At 40.3% G+C, this 16,971-nt stretch overlaps 1 protein-coding gene across 1 annotated transcript in view; it reads left to right on the forward strand.

The window, feature by feature from the left end:
• LOC117346168 (vomeronasal type-2 receptor 26-like) overlaps positions 1 to 16,971 on the forward strand; it is an 89,149-nt gene that overhangs the window by 26,949 nt on the left and 45,229 nt on the right. Inside the window, exon 3 of the mRNA XM_033915572.1 lies at positions 5,032 to 5,550. Coding sequence (XP_033771463.1) covers positions 5,032 to 5,550 — 519 coding nt within the window. The remainder of the gene's footprint in view (positions 1 to 5,031; positions 5,551 to 16,971) is intronic.

Below are 16,971 nucleotides of genomic sequence, written 5' to 3' on the forward strand. Positions count from 1 at the left end.
TTGATGAGTAATCGTTGAAAGTATTTTAAGGGTATTTATCTTATGTTAGCTATATATATGATGGTTTTGGATTACTGTGTTGCAGTGTATGTGCATCTTAGAAGAACACCAGATTCATCTGGGGTACAGATAAGGATTAAGGATAGGGGTAGGAGTAGGAGTAGAGTAGGTTATAAAAATAGTCAAGGACCACTGCTCAGGCAGTGGGCCTGATGGGCCACCGCGGGAGCGGACCGCTGGGCGCGATGAACCTCTGGTCTGACTCAGCGGAGGCAACTTCTTATGTTCTTATAACATTAACTGAGCTGATGACACCTGCTGGTAATATTTATTGGATGGTGGTGTGTATGAAATGGGGGGGGGGGAGGCAGAGGGTGAGGGGAATATATGAGGTGATGTCAAGGGTCTGTAGAATAAGAATTGACAATTTTATAAGAGGAGGTAAGAAAGGATTAATAGAGCTTGTAAGAAAGAAAAAGGATTAGGGAGGTTTCTATGGTGATGGCAGTGGAGCAGTCATGGGATTGGTTGGATGTTGTGGCAGGTAGGAGTGAGTTCTGTGAGGAAAGGGGGAAGAGTAGAGTAGTCTCTTTAGGAAAAAAAAATATCCCTCTCTCCCTCCCATGTGTGCTGGTGTTGTTTTGTGTCAGTGTTGGGAGATGGGGGTTATAGATTATATGTGGATTTGGGTGGGTTTGGTTAAGCTTATGGGGGGTTGGGGGAGGTGGTCACAGATTTGGTTGGGACAGAAAATGGAGTTTGGCCCAGTTGGAACTGGGGGATGAGTAGTTAATAAATAAATAAATGAAACACTTATAGGTGACACTGCTGCGAGGGGAAGCATAGCCTGGCATCACTGTGGGTCATGTTTGAGGAGAGGGGAAGCATTGCCTGGCATTCTACCTGGGTCATGTTTGGGGGGATGTTATATGTTTAAAGACTTAACGGAAGCTAGTTTCAACACCAAATAGCTCCCTGGGGGTGGGTGAAATATGCATTGGGGGTTTGTTGGTTTTTGACATGGATTGTATTGTAAGTAGAGATAATATTCAGATAGATAATAAAAGCTTTGGCCAAATATTTATTCCAATAAAATTGAGTTGTGTGATTATTGATTGATGGTGATTAGCTTTCAGTTGCAGGTGACCGGGAATGCTACTGTTATATGTTTTATGCATGTTATTTTGGAAACCGCTGAGATGTTTGGTGGTATAATTTTTTAAAGAAAATAAATAAAATACAAAACAAAAAACAGCAAGCCAAATGCAAGATCCAATATGGAAGATTAACAGAAAGCAAGTCAGTGAGAAGGTTAAAAGTAGACTTTATTCATATGTCCTGATGGCCATGTTTCACACAGAGTGACTTCAAGGGCTTAAAATCCAGTTTAACCAACCAGTAAAATCTGCTTATTCCACAGAATTGTTTCAAATGAGCACTGGAGCAGGACATGTGAATAAAGTCTACCATTACTCTTCTCGCTGTCTTGGTTTCTGTTTGTCTGCAATAAGTGTTGGAGATATGCATATATCTTACACAGACTTGTAGTTTATCACTCCAAGATACTGCAGAATTTCATCCAATTATTTTTATTTTTTTTTTCTCAAATGCATCAAAAGCCTCAGATATACTACCCCACTGCCCATATATATTTTTCTTAATGGGGAGATTATTTTGTGTTAGTTCCTCAAAGGCCTGGGCATTTTTCATAATTATATTTTTGAATAAATAGCTTAATTTAAATAATTTATATAGTTTTTGAAAATGTTTTTTTTTTTTACTTATCTGAATCATGTAGTTCAAGCAGCTGGACCCGACAAGTTTCATAATAGTTTTGTCAGGGATAAGCTCACTGCTGCTGTCATCTGACTCTCATATACAAGTTTTGAGGCAAAATGGCAACGATAGTGAGCGGATCCCTGGTGAAGCTATTGCGAAACATGTCGAGGCCAGTCGCTTGAACTGCATAAATTTATTATAAGATCTACAATGATTCAGATAAGTAAAAAAAATGTTTTAAAAAATCTATATAAAATTACTTAAATTAAGTTATTTATTAAAAAATTAATTATGAAAAAATGCCCAGGCCTATGAGGAACTAACACCAAAAATTTCCCCATAAGTGCTCCTTTTACAAAGATGCGTTAGGGCCTTAATGTGCGGAATAGCACGTGCTAAAATGCCGCATGCGCTAGCCGCTACTGCCTCCTCTTGAGCAGGTAGTAGTTTTTCAACTAGCGTGTCCTATAGACAGTTCTTCAACCGCCGGTCCACGGACTGGTGTCGGTCCGCAGAAAATTCCTGCCAGTCCGCACAGGATCGGCGAGATGGACGCCGTTAAATTTCCTGCCCCGGTGGTGTTCGCGGAAATCTTCTGTTCTTCCCAGCCTCGGGCGATCAAGACAGGCTGCCGATGTCGGCCATTCCCTCTGTGAGTCTTGCCTATGCGGAAACAGGAAGTTGAAACAACATAGACGAGACTCAGAGAGGGAAGGTCCCGACTTTGGCAGCCTGTCTTGATCGCTGCCCCTGCTGAGTCGCCGAAGAGGGCCGCGGGTAAAGTGCAGGCAGAGAGGAGATGGTCAGCGTGCGCGGGGAGGTCAGTGTGTCGATTGGGGCCATCAGCAGCGTTTGTGCTGAGAGTCTGCCCATGTGCAGGATGCGGCAGGTAGGGGCCTCCAGCTCGTCTTTGGCGGCAGGGCCTGCGGTGCAAAGCTGGTTTTGCCGGCTTGGGGGGGGGGGTCGCGAATGTGCAGGGCACAGCAGGAGTAAGATCATGGGGAGCCTTCAACAGTGGCTGTCTCCTCTCCTAGCAGCTCTGTACTTACCAGGGCAGTGATTCACTTTGGCAACTTCCACGTTCCTCAGAGGCGCAACGGACCCAAGGCTGCCTAAGTAAATCACTGCTGCAGGCAAGTACTGAGAGCTGCTGGAAGGAGAGGAAGCCACTGTTGGAGGCTGGGAAGCTGATGGATAAAGGGAGAGCTGCTACTGCACCTGGAGAGAGGTAGAAAGAGAGATTCTGCTGGGAGGGGAAGAGGGAAAGGGATGGGAAGAGAGCTACTGTTGGATAGGGGGAAGGAGGGAAGGGAGAAGGAAAAAAGGAAGGAAACAGCTGGCAGGGAGATTAGAGGAGGGAAAGGAGAGAGACAGGAATGAGAAAGTAGAGAGAGATTGATGCTGGAAAGGGGGTCAGCAGAGAAATGAGAGAGGGATAAAGATGCTAGATCTGGTGTAGGAGAGATAAAAATGAAGAAAGCAGTGAAGCTGGAATGAATGATGTAAAAAGGAGAGAGGAGGCACAGGCTGGATGGAAAGGGGAGAGGGGCATAGAAAGAAGTCAGATACATATGGAAGGGTGAGAGGCCAGACAGTGAATGGAACGGGCAGACGCTGGAAGGAAGAGTGGAAAGAAGATGAAAGCAGAGACCACAAAAGGTAGAAAAAAATCATTTTATTTCTATTTTGTCATTACAATATATCAGATTTGAAATATATATCCTGCTAGAGACATAACTGGGGACTGCAAAGCCTAACACTATTCCTATCATATGTGACTGCAGTATGCTGTTAGCATGATATTTCTGTGTAGCATTCTGTAATAATTTGACTTGTTCAGTTTTCTTGATAGTAGAGGGGATATATGTGAAGGGGAGGGGAGACAGGGGTTTTGTTGGTCCTTGCTCTGAATATTTATATTTATAAAATGACAATTGTACAGAATATTGTTTCTTTTTATACTTTAATAAAATATGTTCAATATAAAATCATAACTGAGGCTTGTGCAGATGGGATCAGATGGTTGTGGAGACCGAGCTTGTGGAGACGGGACGAAAATGTGTTTTTTTATTTTGGTCTTAGTAGTTTGCCGGTCCACAAAATAATTATTTTATTTCTGCCGGTCCACAGGTGTAAAAAGGTTGAAGAACACTGCTATAGAGCATGCTAATCTGGTGCATGCGTTAAAAACACTAGCACACCTTTGTATAAGGAGCCCTATGAAAAATATATACTGGGCGGTAGAGTGGTGTATCTGAGGCTTTTGATGCATTTGAGAAAAAAAGAAAAAAGAATTGGATGAAATTTTGCAGTATCTTAGAGTAAAAATCTACAAGACTAAAATCATTGCTCTAAGTATAAAGAGTAATTGTGACCATTTGTGATAATAACTATATCTTACACAGGGGCATGTTGAAAAGGTGTTCAAAGCAGATTTGGGAAGTCCTGCTCATAACACCTAAAAAACTGATCCCCTGGAGCTTGATTTCAATTATACCACACACCCTTTTGTCTTTTCTCTCCCCATTAATGTTTTTATTTTAAGAAACAATGTAACCCCGACCATTTTCCTTTTGTATCTATGATCTCCCTTACTGTTTCTATCAAATTTAAATTATGTCATACCCCCTGTTTTACATCGCTTTTAACTTTGTATTATGTAAACCACCTGGGATGTTTTTAAGCAGCATATCAAGCCTAAATAAACTTGAATCTATTTTCTAACAAGAAAATAAGATTGGAATTTCCTACTTAAAAATACATGAAAATTACATTCTTGCAGTGAAAACATTCAAAATGAACAGCCATTTTCCACCAAAAAGGCAGACATAAAAATATATCTCTAGCATCATTTGTACAAAAATAGCCACACAGATGCCCCTGCAGAGCTGAGGGACAGCTTAGTGGTCACTACAGTGGACTTCACCAGTTTTGCATTAGCCAACTTTGGAATCCTGGAAATTCAATGCCGGTGCCTGGACATGGTCTGGTTTTGAATGTCCAGTTTTATTTCCTGTAGTGGTCAGCTGATTGATGATTAATGCTGGCTGAATATAGGGCCCTTAAAAACATAATATGGACATAAATAGCAACAGTCCATTTGACATTTATGCTTCATTTTGGACATTTTTCTTTTTTTGAAAATGAGCCCCTCAGTCTACTAAAGTTCTGGTTAAAATTTCATTTTGCATATGTACAGTAATATATTTATTTAAAACAGCAGAAATGGTAATGAAACTATTTTCTCCACAGCTCAGTTACAAATCACAGAGTCTTTTCATGAGTGATGCTCATAAGTTTCCTTACTTCTATCGGACTGTTCCCAGTGAGCTCCACCTCTGTGCTGGGATCCTTAGCTTACTTAAGCATTTCAACTGGACATGGGTTGGTATTGTTGCATCCGATGATGACAGCACTGTAAGGGCTGTCCAGATTCTGAAAGAAGGTATTGAACAGAACAATGGTTGCATTGAATTCATAGAAACCTACCCTCATGAAGGTGTTACACCACCAGACGAGATGAATAAAATTAATGATAGCATTCATTCATCATCAGCTAGTGTGATAATTTTATATTCCAAAAAAGAATATTTCCAGAATATATATAAAATCATTGCAAGTATGAGGCAGATACCTGGCAAAATATTAATCACCACAGTTGAATGGGATTTTCGTTCAACCTATTCATTGGATTTTAGCTTAAAAAACAATATATTGGCATTCACAGCAGTAAAGAGGAATATTCCAAGCACTTTAAAATTTATTCAGGAGGTAAATACTACCCTGTTTCCAAGTGATTATACAACCCGACTATTTTGGAGGCAACTGTGTGGCAGCCTATGCCCCCAAAGTATCAGAAGATCCTGCAACTTTAAGGAAGCACCAGACTCAAAAGCACACTGTACCTTCAAATATTTTAGTAGCAGTTATAGCGTTTACAATGCTGTGTATGCTGTGGCACATGCTTTGCATGGTCTGGTCATGTCAGACTCTGGAAAAAAAATCACATGGAGTAAAGAAAGTCAGGAAGTTTCAGATTATTTGCCATGGAAGGTAAAATAATTTTACAGAGATTATAAACTTAATTTGGAACAAAATATTTGGAGAAAAATTTGAAGTGTCTATTAATTAATAATGTATGCAATATTACTGTATGTATAGTGAGTGCTATTGAACTCACAGGGATAACCATATATGCAGGTCCAAATATTCAGTGATTTAAGTAGCACAGAATAGTTTTTGGATGTTTAATTTGCTTGTTTGGGGGTAACCATAAATATTCAGCTGCACTTAAGTGGTTAATGATGCTGACGTTCCACAGTTAGAGCTTTTGTTTCAACCAGCTATTCTAGGGCAGAATCAGCAGTTAAGCAATATCCAGCCCTTAATTGTATAAACTGGGCCTCCTAAAAAGCAGTCTTATCATTTTACATTTACAGGCTAAATATTGCATTTAGCCTCTTACAATTTATCTGACCATAATCAAAAGACATAGACCTCCAAAATGCATCCTAAATCAGCATTTGGATGTCATAATCACCAGGATGTCCAGGTTCTAATAATCAAAACCATATTTCTGTATGTCTAGTGAGATGTTCCAGCCTCTGAATGTTCAAGGCAAAAGATAGGCATTGTACAAGCATGTTATGGGTAGGCTTTGGGTAGTCTCAAGGATGGGTTAGACATGGATATCTTACTGTGAAAAACGTTTTGCAAGACATCCTGGACAGAACTTATACTTTTGGAACTACACATTTTTTGAAGAGTCTAAGGCCCTCTTTACAAAGACGCACTAAGCGTAGTGCAGATTTAGCACATGCTAAATCAACATGTGCGCTAACTGCTAATACATCCATAGGATAACATGCATACATTAGTTTCAAGTTTCAAGTTTTATTCAATATTTGATTAATCGCTTATCGTAACTACTAAGCGATTTACATTTACAGAAAATACATAATAAAAATTAACAATAATATAATAAAATCTAAAAATCAATTTAAAAACAAACTAGACAAATTTGGACAGGAAACATTGGGAAAGAGGGGAAAGAAATACAATTTGTAATAGGAAAGGAGGGATAAATAAGGGTCAATACACAGAATGGATGGGAAAACAAAATTATATATATATATATATATATATAGCTGACTGAAGTGAAAGGGAGTTGTAAAGAGTAATTGGCAATTCAATTAAGGATTAAAAGCGTCTATAAAAAGAAAGCTCTTGAGTTGGCTTTTAAATTTGTCGAGGTTTTTCTCCTCCCTTAAATAAAGTGGTAGAGAATTCCATGTTTGCGGTGCTGTGACTGAGAAAATATACTGTCTTCTGGTATTTATGATTTTGAGAGAGTGGATAACTAATAAACGTTGCTGATTGGATCGTAAAGTTTTTTGAGAAGTGTATGGAATTAGAACTTTATAAATGAATGATGGATTTTTGGATGATAAAGATTTAAAGGTGAGTAAAGATAGCTTGTATAAAATTCGATGTCCCACTGGGAGCCAATGTGCTTTTTGTAATAAAGGGGTTACATGGTCAAATTTTTTGGCCCCAGTAATTAATTTAATAGATGTATTTTGTATGATCTGTAGTCTTCTGATTTCTTTTTGGGCCATTCCTTTGAATAAAGCATTACAATAATCGATTTTTGCAATAATTAATGAATGAATTAATATGTTTAAAGATTTGGCACAGAGAAATTTCGAAATAGAACGAATTTGACGTAATCTGTAAAAAGAGGCTTTGACTACATAACTAATGTGGTCATGATAAGTTAGGTTTTCGTCAAGGATGACACCTAAGATCCGAATTTTGTTAATTTGTTTAAGCGTTACTCCTTGGATTTTAATAGGAACAGATATTTTATGATTTTCTTTCCAAGGAAAAAGTAACGTGTTGGTTTTATTAATGTTTAGGGACAGTCTATTGTTGTCCAACCATAAATGAATCTGTTTGAGTTTGTCATTAATATTGACGATTTCGGATTGATTATTGGGGTCGATGGGATGTAAAAGCTGGACATCGTCAGCATATGCGAATACTGTAAAACCGATAGATTGACAAAGAGTCAAAAGGGGTGAGAGAAAAATATTGAAGAGAAGAGGGGATAAAATTGAACCTTGGGGAATACCGTAAGGATTAGAAAAACTTAGTGTGTGCTAATATTTAGTGCACTTTTGTAATAGAGGGGGTAAGTGCCACAAAGGTGCCCATACTGATTAGATGACCACTGCATGCATCAAGGACCCCCTCATATCCACAAAGACTAGAATATAAATGTGCACACTTGTCTCCAGAACATCAGAACCTGGTATAGGATAGCCTAGTAGAGCGCCACACAGATGTCTGAAGTAGCCTAGTGGGTGGGCTAGTGAACCAAAGAGAGGAGTAGCAAGTCCCATAAGCTACTCTATCCACTACATACATGATAGAAAATGTGAGCCTACAAAAAATACACACCTTATTTTACTGCCATATTGATGCCATTTGCAGGTATAAGGTCTATAGGGGTTATAGTCAGATAGATATAAGGGGTTTGGGGGCTCAATATAACCTATAAGAGAGTTCTGGCAACTTTTATTTGTAGTTCACAGCATTGTACTCTAAGGTGCATCACTGCTCTGTTGCCATGTCTGGGTGGCCAGTCCATTACATGACTGGTACCTCCCACATCCAAATGTTGGTCAAAAATATAGTATAAAGATATATATCCTGGCAGTCTGGGCATCCCAATTGCCTGGACATCTAGATAGATGAATTTAAATATATATATATATATATATATATATATATACATATATTTTTTTTCCTAGTAGGTATGGTAGTTTACCTTTCAAATATACCTTTCAAAAATAGGTATATTTTTACTGCCAAATTTAGATGTCTAGTGTCATATGTCCAAATCAGACTTAGAAATATGTTTTGAAAATGTCCCTCCATGAGTTAACTTATTCAAACATTCTTTATAGTTCACCACAGAGGGTTTCTGAAACAGAATGCTGTGAGGTTTATTTAATCTAATTTCAATTCACTGGATTTAAGAAATGCAACTAGGGCAACAACTCCCTGGTCAGAGAGAGCCTTAAGCCAGATGGAAGCTAAAGAAGCGCAGCCTGAGCTATGCAGTCCCCAGTTATGTCTAACACTAGTTCTAGTAGGATATATATTTCAAATCTGATATAGTCTAATCAAAAAATGGAAAATAAAATTATTTTTCTACCTTTTATTATCTCATTGTTTTATTCTTCAAATCATGTGGGTCTCAGGTGCTTCATCTCTGTTTTCTTTTGTTTTCTCTTAACTCACTTGCCAGGGTCTCCTGACCATTTGACTAGTCTTGTTTCTCCATGCGGTGACCATTCAGGCTCCATGCCTGCTTTGATCCTCTTAAAAAACCCCAAGAATGGCAGTGCTGGAGTTAGGAAAAACATCCCAAAAGTCCAGGTTATACTCTTCTTCTGATTTACGCATGCTCTTTTTGTTTACCCTTCAGTTAAGGGATGTAGATTTAAAAAATATCATGAATGCACATTGTCCTATCGGGCTGCCCTCTGTGATGAAGACTTTAAACAACTATTTTTTCTATCTACATCTTATCCAGACTTTAGAAAACAAGTGAAGACTTACTTATTCTTCAGATTTTGGCTAATTCCCTCAGATTCTTATTGTGACCTAGATTAATTTTTTTAAATCGCATAGATCTTCACGGATATGCGGTCTATAAATTTATTTTTATGTTATGTTATTTTGCTGCCTATCCTGAGTAAGACCTTTCTGAGAATCAACCCTGTCAGGATGTATTCAGCAACAGTGATATGGAAATCCTGCCCAGTGGAAAAACAATGGTATGCAAGTCAGAACGTTTAAGCATGGCACTGTATTTAGGAAACTTAGCAGCCTATTTACAGAGCAGGCACACCCAGATTTGGTCAGGGATCTCAGAGAGAAAAGCAGGCACCTTTCTTTCCATGAGAGCAGAAGACAGGAAAGAGAGAGAATCCAGAGAGTGTAGCAAGGTAATGACCAGGAGATAATGGAAGCTGAAGAAGCTTTTCCACATTCAGGGGGGGAAGCTACAATCCTGGAGCCCATGGAATTTGCTGAACAGGTGGTTACAGCATCTGAAGCTATGGAAGTAAGTTAGTGGGACATACTGAGCCCGCAAAAGGTATGCTTTTAAAAGCTTTAAAATTAACATATGTTTTTCTGCTCTTTTTATGCCTGGAAAGTTTTTACTGAGTTGTGAGAGATTTTATTTTTGCCTTCACTGAGAGTAGGACATTTGACTTGCAGAAAGAGAGAAACATTTACCTCAGTGTTTGCTACCCTTAGTAGGGAAAGGGCACCTTCTATTGCTGAAGTAATGGACTGTTTGCAATACTAAAAGGCTTAGTTTATTTTGTTTTTGATTTTTGGTTTTAGACTCATTTAGGAGGAACTCATTTGGTAGGAGTTTTCTAATTCTTCATGGGTACATAAAAACATAAGAACATAAGAATTGCCACTGCTGGGTCAGACCAGTGGTCCATCATGCCTAGAAGAACGCTCACGCAGCAGCCCCCAGATCAAAGACCAGTGCTCTAAATGAGTCCAGCCTCACCTACGTTCATTCCATTTTAGCAGGAATTGTCCAGCTTTGTCTTGAATCCCTGAAGGGTGTTTTCCCCTTTAACAGACTCCGGAAGAGTGCTCCAGTTTTCTACCACTCTCTGGTACTGGAACCCTCTGGAATTCTCGATTCCATGGCTCACAATTATCCAAAGTAGTCGTTCATGTGGAACCTTGTTGAATGCCTTTGTAAATCCAGATATATAATGTCGATCAGGTTGCCCTTGTCTATCTGCCTGTTTACTCCCTCAAAGAAGTGCAGCAATTTCGTCAAAGAAGCTCTGCCTTTGCTGAAACTGTGCTGGCTGGTCCTCATCACACCGTGTCCATCAAGGTGATCAATGATGCAGTCCTTTATCAGTGCCTCTACCATCTTTCCCAGTACTGAGGTCAGACTCACCAGTCTGTAGTTTCCCTGATCTCCCCTCAAACCTTTTTTGAAGATTGGCCTAACTTTCACCACCTTCCAGTCTTCTGGAATCTTTCCCGATTTGATTGACAGATTAGCTATTAGTTGAAGCAGTTCAGCTATAGTCCCTTTTAGTTCCTTGATGACCCTCAGATGGATGCCATCTGGTCTCTGGGATTTATCGCTCTTAAGCCTATCAATCTGCCTGCATACCTCTTCTAGACTGACCATGAACCCTGTCAGTTTCCCGTCTTCATTTCCAGCAAATAGCCTGATGGGTTCCGGTATGCTGTGCATATCCTCTTCGGTAAATACAGACGGAAAAAATGTGTTCAGTTTGTCTGTGATTGCTTTGTCCTCTTTTAGCACTCCCTTTATTCCATGGTCATCCAACGGTCCCACCGCTTCCTTTGCGGGTCATTTCCCTTTAATATATCGAAAGAACAGCTTGAATTTTTTTCATCTCCTTGGCTATTTTTTCCTCATAGTGTCTTTTGGCCCCTTTTACTGCCTTATGGCACCTGTGTTGATGTTGTTTGTGCTTATTCCAATTTTCATCCGTTCTTGACCTTTTCCGTTCCTTAAACAAAGTTTTCTTGTCTCTGATTGCTTCCTTCACCTCTACAGTGAGCCACGCCAGTTTCTTGTTCTTTTTCCTCTTGGATCCCTTGTTGATATGCAGTATATATAGATTTTGCACTTCGATGACTGTGTCCTTAAAAAGGGTCCAAGCTTGCTCTAGCGTTTTTACAGTGCTTATCCTCTTCTTAATCTTCTTCCCCACCATGAGTCTCATCTCTTCGTAATTCCCTTTTCAGAAGTTCAGTGCCGTGGCCATTGTTCTGGACTGATGTTTTGCCCCTGCATCCAGGTCGAAGCAGATCATATTGTGATCGCTGTTTCCCAGCATCCCTTCTACTTCTACATCTTGTGCTGGTCCTTGGAGTCCATTTAGAATTAAGTCCAGAATTGCTTTTCCTCTTGTATTTTCCTTGACAAGTTGTTTCAGGAAACAATTGCCTACAGTATCCAGGAACTTGGTCTCCCTAGCACATCCGGAGGTGCCTAGGTTCTAGTCTATCCCTGGATAGTTGAAGTCACCCATAATAACTGGGTAGGGATTGTGAAAGCTGTGTGTAGCCATAAAGTAAAGCAAACTCAACAATCTACCTGGCCTAGCTCTGGAGAGCTAGAGGATCCTTTTGTTTAATATCAGAGCTAGCTGTATGAATGTTGTGGGATAAGATCAGTGAACTTTGTTGCTAAAACTGTTGTGCATTGCAAGGTGTAAACCAGGACATGTCTATTGTTTTGTTGGAAAATACCAGGCCTAGGAGTAAGCTGGGGTGTGCCTTGCATCTGAATACTTTGTCTTGGAGGATTGCTATACCAATTAATTTTTTTTTTTTTGCCTTACTGCAGTGCCATTAATGCCTATTTGTTTGGTAAGATAAAACATTATTGTATTTGAACTGCAAGGCTGTTTAATTGTGGAATAATCTTTTTCTTTGTCTGGGTTTAATTTTGGCATTTGATAAAGCTACATGTAGAGCTTTGTACCTTTTAGAAAGTGTACCAGTCTTCTGTTTTGCCATCAGTCAAGGTCCCTGCCACACAGTCTTTGGCCTCCTGCAGTGTAATTGCTCACCATACATCTTCTTATCTCTGTGTATGTATTGTTCTCCAAGTTCAGCATCTCCCTTCTCTATGTCTCCTATGCATCTATTTCTCCTATGCATCTATGTCTCCTATGCATCTCCCTGCCTTCATCATCTTTGCATTCTATGAGTATCACTCTTCTATATATGTCCTGTCCAGTATATTCCTTCTGCATTCTTAATTCCACCCATATCTAGCCATCTTCTTTCTGTGCTCATTTACCCTCCCATGTCTAGCATTACCCCTCTGTGTCCATACACCACCCTCATGCAGCATTCCCTTTTTTGTGTTTGTTCCAAAACTCCCATCCATGTCCACCATCTCCCACTTTTTGTATATCCCCCTGTGTCTAGGTTCTCCCCTTACAGCAATGTGTTCCTCACTCTCTCTTTCATCCATCCCTCCACTATGTTCAATATTTAACTCACTCATCCTTTATCCTCTTGGTTCAGCTTTTCTCTTCCTCCCTGCAGGTTCTGTATCTCTCTCCATTTCCTCTAGTCTCCTTTCTATCCATCACCTCTATATCACCTCCCTTAAGCATCCAGGTATGGGTCTGGCACATCTCCCTTCTCTCCAGCTCCACTCCACCCACCACATGGGCCCAGCACTTGTTTCCCTTCTCTCCCAATCCCCAGATCAGATCCAGTAACTGTCTCCCTTCAGCTCCATGTGGTCCCCTCCCTCCTTCATAGGTGCAGGAACATCTCTCCCTTTGTGAGTCCATCAGTCTTTGCACCCTCCCTGGCTCCTGAGCACAAGCAGCAAATAAAAACAACAAGTCAACAAACCTGTGTCAGACCCTTTGTACCCTGGGGTAGGCCTATCAGCCAGTTGGAAACTTCCTGAATGTAGCGCTGCTCTGGGAAACTTCTTTTCACCAAGTCCCTCCTTCCAATGTAACTTCTGGCTCAGAGCAAGTGGACATGTTTGAGCCACAGTCATTGTGTGTCTATTAAACAGCTGTTTATGTGTGTATGATCTGATACATTGTATGTTGTCACAAATTTCTTAGGTCAGGGTGTGTTCCCCGGGAATTGAGGTAACTATTCATGTGGGTACAAGCTAGGAAATGGCCTAGTGCTACTGAGCAAAGTGATGTAGTTCATACAAATGACTCCAAAGAAAAATAACATTCAAGTAGCAGTTAATAGTTTTATTTCTACCTTCAACTGGTCAGAGTTCAGGATAATCAATCTTCATAAAGCAAAACAAAACAAAACACAAACACTTCCTTCCTGATTGTTTACAGCAAAAAGGAAAATATATAAACTATTTCACCAGTGCCTGGACTTTTAGACTCAGTAGCATAAGTCCTCTTTACCAAGGCTCAGTCTCAGGTGTTTCTTAGTTCATAAACACAAAAAAGTATCCACAAGATAAAGCCAAAAGCAAAACTCTCCCTGCTTTGGGTATGTGTGTCAACTGCAGGTGGTTGTGAGCTCCACTGAGCTCCTAGATGGAGAAATCCCCAGAACCTGTCCAATATCTTTTGATTAGAAAGCAAAACCTTCAAAGATATAACTCCCACTCTGTGTCACATAATACAGGGTATTTCCCCAAAAGGAAAACTCCAAACTAAGGCAGATATGCCACTTTCACAGGTGTGGAAACCCCCCTCCCTGTTCAGACTCAATAGAGAAAAATAAACCCCAAACTGTATTAAAACAATGTCCCAAATGCTGCCAACAACAGCCAAGCTTTTCCAACCCAGCACTCCTGGGTGGTTCCCTGATGACCAGTTCCCAACACTGCTTGATAACAGCAAGCAATAAGTAAAAAGAAAAAAATTCCAAACACAGCTCATGCCTTCCTTATGAAGCTGTTAGTTAAACTGGACCACATTTCAGAAAAGCAATGTAGTTCTTCAGAGGGGGGGAAACCCTTAAAAGTAATCCTCTAACATTGGCTTAATTAGGTCAACTGCCCTTTCCAGCTCAGCAAAAATAAATAAAACTTCTTCACACAAACAATCAAGGTAAATGCTTTCATATAATCATGGTCCCATCTCCATGAACTGTTGTGGTACTGCTGGTTTCACTGGCAGCTCTGGTGCATCCATGGATTCACATATTTCACACATTTTGGGACTTTCAGAGACTTGTAGAAACTCCTGTTCCTCTTCCTCAGACATCTCTATCTCCTTGCACCACTGTGGCTCAGGAGATATGTTCCACTTCTTATGTGCTTGTCTGATTTCCTCATCTGAGCTCGCTCCTACTTATTCAAGCCATGCCTCCTAAGCAGGGGATGGGACTCCATTAAAGGAGCAGGATTCCTTTTGGCAAGTTTCAAGTTTATTAAAATATTTAATATACCGCCTAGGCACAGTTCAAGGCAGTGTACAATTAAAGTAAAAATATATAAAAATATGACAAATGAATACATAATCCATGAAAACACACAAATAAATATATTACCCATAAAAGTAATAATTAGGGTAGGCAAGGATAAAGTTACAATAATATTAAACAAAACAGGGGAAGTAGGAAAAACAAGAGGGAAGGGGGAACAAAAGGGGTCATAGTCCATAAGCCTCTTTGAACAAGAAAGATTTAAGCTGGGACTTAAAAGTGTCTTGAGATATGATTTCAGAAAGTTTGGAATGGAATTTCATAACAGTGGAGCAATCACTGAGAAAATGTTCAAACGGTGAGTATTGATGTGCTTTAAGACGGGAACGAAAAGCAGATGTTAGGAAAGTAAATGAAGGGATCGCTGGGAAGTGTATGGAATTAAAAGCCTATTGATAAATTCTGGCTGACCAGAGGCTCTAGTTTTAAAGATCCGATACTTCACTGGTAACCAATGAGCATTAATCAGCAGGAGAGTAATGTGATCAAATTTTCTTGTGTTAGTCATAATTTTTATTTCTGGGTTTTGCATGATTTGAAACCTTCTAATTTATTTTTTTGTGTATTCCTTTATATGAGGCATTGCAATAGTCAAGGGAAGAAATCATGACAGAGTGAATGAGAATATTTAGTGAAGAAGCATCTAGAATTTTAGCAATTAAGCTTTATAACAGCTTTATTCTAATACCTAGCTTCATAGCTTTGTTCCTATGCCAGTCCCTATCCTGCTATATCTTAAATCTGAGAGGTAGTCAGCTGTCTCAAGGACTTTGGCACTAATCTGATCAGCTGTTGTGATCAGGGACCTGGTGTTTTTTCTATCTCTGGGACAAAGCCAGGTTTAGCAGTGGGTTTGTCACAATGTGCCTTACCTTGATTTCCACTCATCTAGTTGGCTTGTGTGCTTTTTCTGGGTTATTTGTAACTTCTAGTGCACTATTGGCTGGAACTAGGACCATGCAGTGGCATACCAAGGAGGGAACGGGGGGGGGCACTCTGCCCCGGGAGCATACCCCAAGGGGGTACATAGCTGGCCAGGGCCAGATTAAAGGGTAGTCCCTGTAGGCACGTGCCTCGGGCCCAAGGAGTTCAGGGGGACCCAATGCGTAGGGGTTACCATATGTCCGGATGACTCAGGACGTCAGAGCAGATTTTGAATTTGTCCTCAGGTCTCATTTGTCTGGGTTTTAGCATTGTGGGGGAGCAGCAGGAGAGCAAAAATTAAAAATCAGCACTGTTCTGCTCTGGAGGACCCAGCTATAGCAGTCATTGTGCAGACACACAGCCTTGTCAGTACATGCCGGCTGGTCACCTGATGCTGCGCTGGAACCTCCTCTCTCCTCTTCGCCCTCTCACTATGCGTACACAGTGCAGTGCATGCCGGACAGCCAAAGACAGAAGTTCTGAGATCGGTGAAGATTCTCTTCCCCTCCTCCCTTCCGGGCCAGCATTAGGGGAAGGCAAACTGGACAGCTTTCCTGGGCCCTCCATTTTTCTCTCCTTTTTCCTCTTGAGCGAGATGCTAATTTCATGCCTTTCAATCTCAGTAGTTGTGCTTTATTCTCTTGGTGCAGCTGTTTCCCCCAGGAACGGACAAAACAGGCTGAGGGTTCGGCCTTACCACCGGGTTCTTCAGAGCAAAAGTAAGGGGTGGCAGGCAAGAGAGGTGAGGCAAAGAAAACAAATAAAAGGAATGGGAAAAGCAAGATGGAGAATTAAGTACAGTTTTATCAGACAGTCCAGTTTTATTGCCCACGAAGTCAGTGTAAGCACAGGTTTGAGCTACCCGTGATGGGGTAGTTTCACAGTGGTAAGCAGAAATTTTTGTTTCCTGTAATTACTGCTACTCCTGCTCTCCAATTTTTTTACTGATGGGAGTTGACATCAACGCAGGTGCATATTTACATTCTAATGTATAAAACAATACCAATTCACTTCCCCAGTGGATGAAGAGAGGAGGAGAAATGGGTTGGGCTGTGGAGGTAAGGGGGAGAGGGAAATTAAGGTAGCAAGCTAGGAAGGAAGAATTGGAGAGCAAACTTCTAATGGGAAGATACATAAATAGAATAAAGAGAATACAGTATAAACAGATAAGAGGAAAAAATTAAGAGGTAGAGTTGAAAGTCTGAGAAAAATAACTTCTATTTGGGCTTATAACTG

The sequence above is a fragment of the Geotrypetes seraphini genome, chromosome 12, assembly GCF_902459505.1.
Source record: "Geotrypetes seraphini chromosome 12, aGeoSer1.1, whole genome shotgun sequence".
Classification (NCBI taxonomy): Eukaryota; Metazoa; Chordata; class Amphibia; order Gymnophiona; family Dermophiidae; genus Geotrypetes; species Geotrypetes seraphini.